The following is an 11,292-nucleotide window of genomic DNA, read 5'->3' on the forward strand; positions in this document are numbered from 1 at the left end:
CCATTAGATGAACACGGGAGACCTATCGTTTACGGTTTTCTTGTTTTGTTTACACATGCACGTATGATTATTTGTTTTTGTGCTCGATTGGGAGCACGGATTGAACTATGAGCTATGATCTATTTAGGCTTGATCACAATCTGATTACACCCTATGTTAAACCCCAGTTAAGCACATGTTGCGCGCAGTGTTTGTTATTATCTATTTATATCTATTAAACTTGATTTCTCACCGACACGCAAGTGTTGACGTTTTATTTTAACACATGTTCAGGTTTGCTGTAGCTGCTTTTGGGAATCTCAAGGACACGTAGGATGTTTTCTTTTTCTTTGGACCTAGATTAAAATGTAACAAGACAAATTATGTTATTTGAATATTTTAAGTTATGATATGATTTATGTTACTTTACGATTGGTGTTCTGCGCGTGCGCAATGAAAATGTATTTATTAAATATTGACACCCAAATAGTGTCACGAGTAATGAAACAATACGTGGCGCCCCGATGTATAATCCGCCATCGGTCGGGGTGTTACATCATGCCGTACCTGTAGCTAAAACGTGTTACACGATACAATTACTCTTTTTTATGTATTATTTACATATTTGACAGTCAAATAACACAAATTTCTTAAGCATCATCGACAAGCAGCAAGTCAAAAGGCTATCAACATGTTGTGCTCATCGAAAATTATATTTGCAGGGAGTGCAATTTCTAATTACATAACCGACATGGTGTGATGTTGGGTTGACGCAGTTTTGTTAAACACATGCTAGTGATAATTTTTTGATAATAACTTTTCAAGACATACATAATTTATTTCTTCCCTTGTATGAAAAAAATTAATAAATCAAGATTAGAAATAAAGATTAATTTAGTTTATCGTATCGTACACTTTAAAGTTATATAACATAGTTGATACCGAAATATATTGGCTTAGTCTATGTATATCAACGTTTAGAGTTATGATTGATGTGTACCATTCTTGAATCACATGTATATTCATTTTTCAAAATTCTAAGTTGTATATTATTTGAGAGAGGTGACGAGTCAATGCTCTTTCTCCTTAATTTTTATTTTTTTAAATTTATGAGTTATTTATGATTTAGTATTCAACATTTTTCAATGTCTAGTAGCAAAGTATTTATATAATTTCAGTTAGTGGTAAATGATTCTTAGTACTAATAACATAAATACCCGATGCAATCGACAATCTCTTTCGACCTCTCTCTTCCTCCTTTAATCATAAAAGTTCTCAATAATCATTTACAAAATAAAGAAGTTTTCAATATGATTACCATTTGACATCAACTCCAAATATCTTGTGCTTCAAAGTGAAAAGAAAAGTTATTCATATGGTCTGATTTCCAACATTAAACATGTATAAACAACTTCACTTGTGATGACTCAAAACTTCATACAACAAAAGTAGAAGGGCCATAAATAAAAAATGTGTCAAAATTTAATCACCAAACCCCCTTTAAATAAAGCCACTCAATATTCATTATTATTTTTCCAATTTTATTTTCCTTCCCATTTGATTTTCTTGCTGTCTGTCTGTTTGTCTCTCTTCTCTTCTCTTCTCTTCTCTTCTCTTCTCTTTTCTTCTTCAGGGTTTACTGCTCAAAGTTACTTCTTGTTATCTGGCCGTCATCCTCTGTTGGGCACAAAACAAGAAACATCATGTCAAGTTTATATGGTCAGAACTTGAACTATTCACCTGCTAGAGCCCCTGCTTCACCACATATGTGGGCTAACACTGATATTGAAGGGTAATCTTTTTTATTATCAATCAAGAAAATATTTTTTTTCATGTTTTTGTTAGTTTTTAATGATGGGTTTTGATTCTTTCTCACTTTCTTGAAATTTTATTTATGCATTTTTTTTGTGGTGTGTTGTGTTTACAGCTCATACCTTGCTGAGCTATTGGAAGAGAAGAAAAAGTTGGGTCCTTTTGTGCAAGTTCTTCCTGTTTGCACTAGATTGTTGAATCAAGGTTTGATACTTTCTCATTGTTTTTTATTATTATTTTAAATTGGTTTTTGGGTGTGTTTATGTTCTAGGAGTAATTACCAATGAATTTGTTGTTGAATCTTGAGTTTGTTTTATGCATTTTGTGTTAAAATGGTTATTTTAAGATCTTTTACATTCATGATATGCTAATTAGTGATTGCTTGAATTTGAATTGATATATAATAGTTCAAACTTCATATCCTAGTTTGGATGTCCATATATGAATTTTCTTGAAATTTGATAAAGTTTCATAACTTGATTTATGTTTCTTGATGAAATGTTTGCAATGATGGTGATAATGATGATGATAATCTAAAGTGGTTGCATTATGGTGCTTTCGGTGATATGCATTGAATGTGATAATTATTATTCTAGCATCTTTCATGCATCGGAAACGTATATGTTTTAAAAAAAAATTATAATGACGTCAATTTGCTAGCTGTAACGGTGGTCAAATGGCGTGAATCGTTGGTATATTGCTATTTCAGAGAAATGTTGATAAGCTAGACTTTATGAAAAGCATGTCACTTTTAGTAAACGGTGGTGGCATTAGCTGGCATTAGGCGGTAGCTGAACTAACTTTGGACTCTTTCGAGTCAAATAGTCAATGCCATTCTAAAGCATTGAGTTTGCTTGCGTTTCAAAGACGTTTTCTAGAATTTGGATTTGCTTAGAGCCTCAAAGGGCCAATGCTAAAGACATGCATTTGCAGTGACACTGCAAGAGAGGGGCTAGCATGGTGTCCAAATAATATAGTAACAAACAAGCGTACCCAATAAAATTCCACTCATAACAAGCTATTGGTAGGGTCCTGATGGGTAGGATAGGGGCAAGCCTTTCCTCTATCTCGATAGAGAAAGAGCCTGCTCTCGCTGAGACCCCTCGACTTCAAAACCTTTTTTGACATATAGATTATAGCATCAAGAAAGCATAAAGTGTGACACAAGGAATAAAAAACAACAAAACAAAACATACTAAAAGTAAACTACTGATAACAGAAAATGGTGAGAAAATTATAGTAGTAACAGATAAAAGTGCTTGTCCAAATATTATAGTATAAAATAAAAAGAAGTTACTTTTTTTTTCTTTTTATATTTGTAACTTTGTAATGTATACTTTCTTTTTATGTTTTCTAGCTATGATAATTAATGATAATATGTTGCATTTTTTATCTTTGTTTTGAACCCTTTACAGCCTTTTATTCAAAAGAGGCCATTGTATAGTATGTGGCGTTACACATGCGATGTATTTTTTTAGTGTATTCATCTGCCATATAATGTAAAATATGCATATGTGATTATGGATTGGTTTATTAGCTTATACAATACCATATATGACAAATTTTTCACATTTGATTTTTGTATTAAAATTTTAACTTTCGAGTAGACAGATTGTTTTTGATGTATAAGTTGATATTTATAGAAAATCACTCATTGGTAATATTTCATTTGATCTACAGAGATATTACGGGCTTCGGGAATGATACAGAATCAAGGGTTTAATGACTATGATAGATTGCAGCGTGGAAGCCCGAGTCCTCGAAACCACTTGGATATTATGCCTGATATTGCTGCTAAAACTTTAGGCCGTTGGAACGGAAATGCTAATTGGAGTCCGCGTCAACATGAGGTGAGTTCATCTTTTTTTTTTCGATGATGATTTGTTGCCAAAGTATATTATCAAATTCCCATTTTTATTTGTTTATCTGTAGTTAGAAATGCTATGAAATCTTTATGGGTTTTTGTTTGAAGTTCATTTAGCCGAGATGCTAATATTTGATTATATATGTGCTTGATCTAATTTATGGATTAAAAAGTGTTGTTTTGAGAATGAAACTCTAAGAAAACATGTATGTGAGAGGTTTGGGTGGAGAGATGTTTGTTAAACATTGGAAAGTTTATTGCCTATTACCTTTTATGGCTTAAATCATGTTTATAAATTTTTACCCTATTCGGTAAAAACAATTTTTTTAATCTGTATATATTTTTCTTTTTAGAAGCATGGCTTGTGATTTTACAACATGACCCGAACCTAACACAAAATTCGCGGGTTTGGGTTTAGTCTAGGGGTGGCAAATGTGACCCACTGGGTTGTATTAAAATGTATATAATGGGTCACAATGGGTCAAACGGGTTGACATTTTTCAAATTTTTTTTATGGAACGAGAAAAACCGAAATATTTTTAGTACTTTTACTTTTTTATATTTCGAGTTATGATTTTTTAATTATTTTTTTTAATTTTTTAATGAGGGGTTTTTGAAATGGGTCAAAATGGGTTGAGATTTCAAAAACCCGTCATTAAAAATTTCAAAAAATAATTAAAAAAATATAAATCCAAAAGTAAAAAAGTAAAAATGCTAAAAAGTATTTTCCGTTTTTCTCGTTCCATAAAAAAAAAACTCGTAAAATGTCAACCCGTTTTGACCCGCTTAAATAATTTTCTTTTTTTAGTTTGACCCATTCTTACCCATTATTTACATTTTAATACAATCCATTCAACCCATGGGTCACAATTGCCACCCCTAGTTTAGTCTAAACAAGTTTCCGTCATTTTCGAGGTGGACTAGTGAACGCATTTAGCTAAACAGGGTGGGTTCTTGGGTTTATCTATTTAACACTCATTATTTTCCGAAAAGTATTTTTGTGTTAGTTTAAAATGTTGAGGTACTGTTTTTTATTTCACTGCCTTTGTAGAATGTGGGTCCCATTTTTTCTTAATGTTGACTTTGACTTCATTTGCAGCGATTTGCTGGGCCACAAGGACTGCCACCTCTTGATCACTGGAGTGCAGCACCACCAAGCCCGAGCTCTTTTAATGCAAAGAGGGTGTTGCGTTTGGACATACCCGTTGACAGCTTTCCAAATGTACAGAATACATCTCAAAACTCATCTATATTCATACCATTTTATTTTCCTTCAAAACCCATCAATAATTTTCATTATGTTATTAGTTCAACTTTGTTGGGAGGCTCCTGGGCCCACGAGGCAATTCATTAAAACGAGTGGAAGCTTCTACCGGGTGCCGCGTCTTCATCAGAGGAAGGGGTTCCATAAAAGACCCCGATAAGGTAAAATAATTTTGCAAAACCCGTTTAATTATAAGTGGGTTGATTTGAGTTATGCTTTTATCTCCTACGGACAAACAAGACTAATATAAAGTAACTAAACAGGGAACGGGTCAAGCGGGCCGAAAGTTGTATGCTGTGTATTTTTAAGCATGCAACTTTATAACTCTTTTTAGATTCAATTAAACGGTTGGTCCCTGTAGTTTACCCATATTACGGATTTGATACATTGTTTTGAACAATTACATGTTTAGTTTAGCAATTTTCACGCGGGAAACATGTTTGGTTCCTTACCTTGGATGCTTTTTTTTAGTTAAGTGTGGTGTGCAATTACCAGAATACCCTTAAATTAGAAGTAAAAAAGTTTGATGGGTGAATACTTAGGTTAAGCGGTGTGAAATGATCAATATACCCTCGAGCATACACAAATGCAAACAAGCTGGGTGATCTGCTTAATTGTTTACACGGGTCATATTCTAGTATTAATTTGTTTTCTTTCTGGTTGTGTGTGTTAAAAGGAGGAGAGTTTGAAGGGGAGGCCGGGATATGAGCATCTTATCGAGCCACTACACATCTTAATTGAAGCAGAAATGCCTGCAGGTATCATCGACCTACGCTTGAGACAAGCACAAGAAATCATTCAAGAGCTGCTCAAACCCGTGGTATGTTTTCTTTCACGACAGATATACTCAAACCCCGGTTTGGTCGGTTTTTAAGAAAATTCTGGGCCAAACTGTTAAAACTACGGTTTTAGAAAACGAAAAACTAAACTGGTTGAGTCGGTTAGCTGGACCGGTTTGGCAGCTTAACAGTTTGGTGTGGAGGTTGAACTGGCTCTTTTTTTTTAAACGTTAGTTTTTGTTAACTTTTAGAATGATAAAGAAGTTCATGAGTATACTACGTATGTGTAACTGCATATTTCAGAAATAGAAAAAAGTAAATAAATAAATAAGATTAAACTGCAGGTTCAGTTTACATGGTTGGTTGACTGGTTCCAAGTGCCAACACGTCGACTGGACCGTTAAAATTGAACTAGGCTTACGAGAGCTCGAACTTGGCTTGTTTCGGGTTTTATTTCTAAAGCTTGAGCGGCTCGTGAGTAGTTTTTCAAGCTCGAGTTCCGCTCGCTTGTTATTTATTAATTATCTATGTAAATTGTTTTTATTATTTTTATATCTATTTTTTCATTTTGTTTTTGTATATAGCATATTGTATATTGTTTAGTTATTTTTATTGTAATTTTATGTATAACAATAGTTATATAAAATATAAACCTATTTAGTATATTAATTAAAATCTATATACTATTTATCTCTGTTTAGGCTTGCTAGCCAGCTCAAGCTTTATAAGCGAGGCTCGATCTCGAGTAGCTCACAAGCTCTCAATGAGTTGATCTCGAGTAGCTCACAAGCTCTCAATGAGTCAATCTCGAGTAGCTCACAAGTGGGTTAACTTGTTTACACTCCTACGTTAAACCACCAAAACTGAATTGTATAAACCTTAAACCGCCTAGAAGTAATCACAGTGCGTACAACTTTAATGTCTTTTTGCATTAATTGATATTATCTTTGAATTGCAGGACGAGTCCGAAGATCTTTACAAGAGGCAACAATTAAGAGAGTTAGCTATGCTAAACAACAACTTCAGAGAGCAAAGTCCGCAACCTAGAGGCAGCGTGTCACCTTTTGGGTCTAGTGGGATGAAGCGTGCAAAAACCGGTTTTTAAAGAGACTTGATTATGCATCATCAACAATATCAGCGTTGTCAACATCATCATCATCAACAACGACAACAGCATCATCATCATCCATCTACTGCTATGGTGGAGTACTTTAACTGAAACATGAAACAAGGGTTACTAAGAACAGTTTGATGTAGTTTTTTTTTTAATTTCTTTTAAATAAAAATAATAATAATCATCACAATATGGTTGCTAAGAACAGTTTGAAAGTAGAAAGAGTTATTGGATTTATTTGTTATGAACCTTTTTTTTTCTTTTTAGTGTGAAGTATATTATATAGTGCAAGTTATTATATATTTTCATTTGGGTTAAATTTTTATTATTATGGTTATGCCTTTTGAATTGACTAATGCATCAACGTATATGGATTTGTTAAATAGAGTGTGTATTTATTCATTGACAACATTCTATTTATTCGTAAAGTAAAGCTCTTCAAATGTGAGCTTTCACCTTGAGGAATGAAATGAGATGAATGTTGACCCATGAAAATTTTTTTATGACCAAAAGAGAATTAATTTCAAGTTTTAAACTTTTACAAATAAATCAGTAAATTATAATATAATAACAAATATAAACCTATAATAAAATAATTAGTTAATTGCACCATTACACATTATTGTTAGCTAATACGAAATGTTTTGTTCCCAAGTCTCATTTAATGAGAAAACGTAAAGAATTGAGAGGACGTAAGAAAAATAGTGTTCCATAGTTTTATTATGGACTATGAAAAGAAAAGGAGAGAATAGAAGTAAAGTCAATGTAAAGAATTGAGAGGACGTAAAGAAAATCGTGTTTCATAGTTTTATTAAGGACTATGAAAAGAAAAGAAGAAAATAGAAGTAAAGTCTACATCTAGAAACCCAAACCTGTATGTATGCTATGAAAGGAGAGCATTGAAATGCAAATTCATTTTAATTTCTTCTTTCAAATCCTTCCAAATTAGTATGTTTTGGAAAGAAAATTTTTTAACACATTTATTTTTTCTTTCAATTTCCTTCAAACTTGAAAACATGGCATTTAGTAATACTTTTTTCATTTCCCATCTTTTTCTCTCTTCTTTTCTTTCGTTTATTAAACTTGGAAACACGAGTCTTGGGTACGGTGCATGCGAGTGGCTATTCATTCAAAATAAACCTCTAGATGGGCGATGCCTATCATATATTTATGTAGAGTGTTTTCAATCACACATCCGATCCTATAATGTTACTTCAAATTTTTCAGGACTGGGTTTGATTTATGCGTTGTCACAACACTAGAAGCTTATGCCATACACGAGGATCTTGAATTAAACATAATAGTTAAATAAAAAAATTGTTTTTGTGACAGATTTGTAAAAAGTAAAAAAGAAAAATATAAAAGTTAAAAATAAAAAGAAAACTAGGAAAAATTATTCACAAAACACAATGTATAAATATTAATGCGCGACTTAATTACTTGCTGATTATTATATATAATAATTAAGAAGTTTGGCGACGTAATCACGTGATTGGTCGCCAAACTTCTTATTTGCTTTTAGTTTGTTATTTTTAAATTTGTGTCGGTTCGTTAGGGAAAAATGTAGGGTTTTCTTTATCGTTGATACCGTCAAATGATTCCGGTCAAATTCGCGTCAGCTCGCGGTCGCAACCCAAGGTTTTTTTCCCGTGAGTTATTTTTAGTCCATCGATTATGGACGAATCCGCGTCAGGTCAAGGCTACAACACGCCTATATTTTTGGTTTTCGCCATGGTTCTTTTTAAGAAATAATGTTAATATGTTGTATTTTGAGTGTGGACGAATTAATTTATTGCTTTAATTTCGGAGTGGTAACCTGATACCAACCGAACACGTGTTGGTTCACCACCACAACACATGGTTTTCTATGTATCATTTAGTATCGACAACGTCGATTTCAAATGAATTCGCATTAGTTCGCAAACACAATGCGTGGAATTTTTTTAAAACTTTTTTCCCTTGATTCCATAATCAACGAATTCATATTAGTTCGCAACTGCAACACGCATGTTTTTTTTGTTTGCCACATTTTTTAAAAAATTTTAAATATGTTCAATTTTTGTATATTTAAGAGTGGACGAATTTATGGTTTGCTTTATTTTTTGGGTCGTAACTAGATACCAATCGAAGAGTTATCGGTTTCTAACCGCAACACGTGTTTTGTTATGTTAATTTGTTGTATTTTTTCGTTAACAAGTTTTATGGGGGGGGGGTAATGACTGATTTCGTAACCTGCCACCGATCGAATTCACCTCGACTCGCAGACGCACCGCACGATTTAATAAGTTGTATGAGTAAGACACTCAATAACATCAACCTGTGCAACGCGCCGGGAATCTTCCTAGTTGTATATATAAAATTTGTTTCACTCTTTTTGAGCAACTATGTGTTTTTAAATTCTAAGCCACAAGTGACTAGACCGACTGACCAAGATAATTACATTTTATGTGAATAGATCAAATACAAATGAATTTTAGTGAGATAAGTGTACAAAGAACTAGAGTAATCATGTGACATCCGTCAAATTTGAGTCTCGCGTTGTATTAGTTTGTAAACTTTTATTCCTTTTTAAAACCGAGTCAACATTTTTAGAACTTATTTAATTATTATATAATAATATTTTTGACCTCGATCATAAATAAATCGATGTTTGTCATATTATAGTGTCGTTAAGAAAAACGTAAGGGGCTCAAACTAATTTTCGTAAAGTTGTTACAAGTTATAAGAACCTTTAAAACTCGTTTTGAACATTGACTGAAACTTGGAGGGCCTTTTGGGAAAATATGCATACATATATAAACAACCCTAAACCTAATATCATAAACAAAACCACACCAGCCTTCATCTTCTTCCTCCCTGATTCTGGCCGCCGCCGCCACCTCGCCGCCGCCATCTCCGGCCACCACTTTCCACTACATCACCACCATCTCAGCCACCCCCTCAACCCGATACCACCACCCTTGCGTTCCGGCAACCCTCCCCCTCCCTCGGCTCGTTTTTCCGGTGACCGGAAGGCCGGCCCCCGGTGTGTCGCACTCTCTCTCCCTCTCGCTGCACTCTCTCCGACGTAATCTCTCTCACTCTCCGTCTTTCTCTCTCTTTCTCTCTCGCTGTAACTCTCTCTCTCCGGCTCTCTCCCTCTCTACGACTCTCTCTCCGTCTCTACGGCTCTCTCTCTCTCTCTCTCTCTCTCTTTTTCCCTTCATCCCTCCCTCCGGTTACGGTTTCCATTTCCGATGACCTCGTGAACATATAGTAGGTACAAGTTAATTTGGGTTTTGTTATTATTAATTTTTCATATATCGATTGTCGGATTTAAATTGTTAATAATCGGATATATTGTTTGGTTATATACTTTGAAACGAGTTGGATGGACATAGTGTTGTTATAAATTTGGGAAAAGATAAACGATCGGGTAATGGATATACTAAGTTCTTATGGGTTTAATTATTTTGGTTCGGTTGGTTTGTACACAAGTGTTGAACTAGAGGTCTCGGGTTCGGGTCTCATCCTAAACCGGTTTTGGTGTTATTAGTTTTATATACTTAACAAATTTATTTTCACTAATTAATACTAATATCACTAAGTAGAAATTATTATTGTGATTATTATTATTAACAAGATTATTATTATTATTAAACTATTATTATTATCATTATTATTATAAATATTAAAGTTAACAATATTATTAAAGATCATATTATTATTATTTATTAAAATTATATTTTTATCATTTATTATTAGCAATAATATTATTATATTTATTTAGTGAACTCGTTTAAAAATCGAACCCATTTCGAGTATGATATCATTATTACTATCAATATTATTTACTATTATTACCATTTTTTTTATCAACAACATTATATTTAATACCAAGATTTCTATTCTATAACTATTATTATTAGTATTATTAATAATAATTATTGTTATAATTATTATACTACATTAGTATTATTAAAAATAATTATTGTTATTATTATTAACATCTTTATCTTATATATATACACATATTTATATATATCTATCATATTTTTTTTTAAATTATTATTATCATTAATAATATCATTATAAACTGTATTATCAATTCTTTCTTTTTATAAAACCGAACCCTTGATTTAAAACCCGTCTTGTCTCCTTTAATATTAGTTAGGTTATTTAAAAGTCAAAATAAAATGATATTATTTTTATATTAGTTATCAATTAAGTACGAGTCCCAAATCATTAACAAACTAACCGGTAACTCGATTAATAACCGAACCTCCTCGTTCAATATTTCAAATATAGTTTCATAATGGTTTCAAGTTCATTAATATATATTACATTATTTATTTTAGCTAAGGTGTTTATCGTTTCAAGTCGGATCTGTTCGTTTACCGTTCGAGCTTCATTTATTTATCTATTTATTTCTCGGTTCATCAATCGAGGTGAGTACTTTCATACCCCTTTTTCCATCTTTCGTTTTGGGGTGACATTTCAT

The 11,292-nt window shown here is 32.7% G+C and overlaps 1 protein-coding gene across 1 annotated transcript; it reads left to right on the forward strand.

The window, feature by feature from the left end:
- The first annotated feature begins 1,559 nt into the window (after positions 1-1,559).
- LOC143565142 (KH domain-containing protein At3g08620-like) lies at positions 1,560-7,114 on the forward strand. Its single transcript, XM_077052209.1, has 7 exons — positions 1,560-1,771; positions 1,907-1,995; positions 3,472-3,641; positions 4,755-4,877; positions 4,964-5,080; positions 5,596-5,739; positions 6,657-7,114. The coding sequence occupies exons 1-7, from the start codon at positions 1,683-1,685 to the stop codon at positions 6,801-6,803; spliced, it is 879 nt and encodes a 292-aa protein (XP_076908324.1). The 5' UTR covers positions 1,560-1,682; the 3' UTR covers positions 6,804-7,114.
- The last annotated feature ends 4,178 nt before the right edge of the window (positions 7,115-11,292 follow it).

Source organism: Bidens hawaiensis, unplaced genomic scaffold (genome assembly GCF_021521415.1).
Source record: "Bidens hawaiensis isolate Kalapana, Puna unplaced genomic scaffold, B.hawaiensis_p1.1 tig00022288_1, whole genome shotgun sequence".
NCBI lineage: Eukaryota > Viridiplantae > Streptophyta > Magnoliopsida > Asterales > Asteraceae > Bidens > Bidens hawaiensis.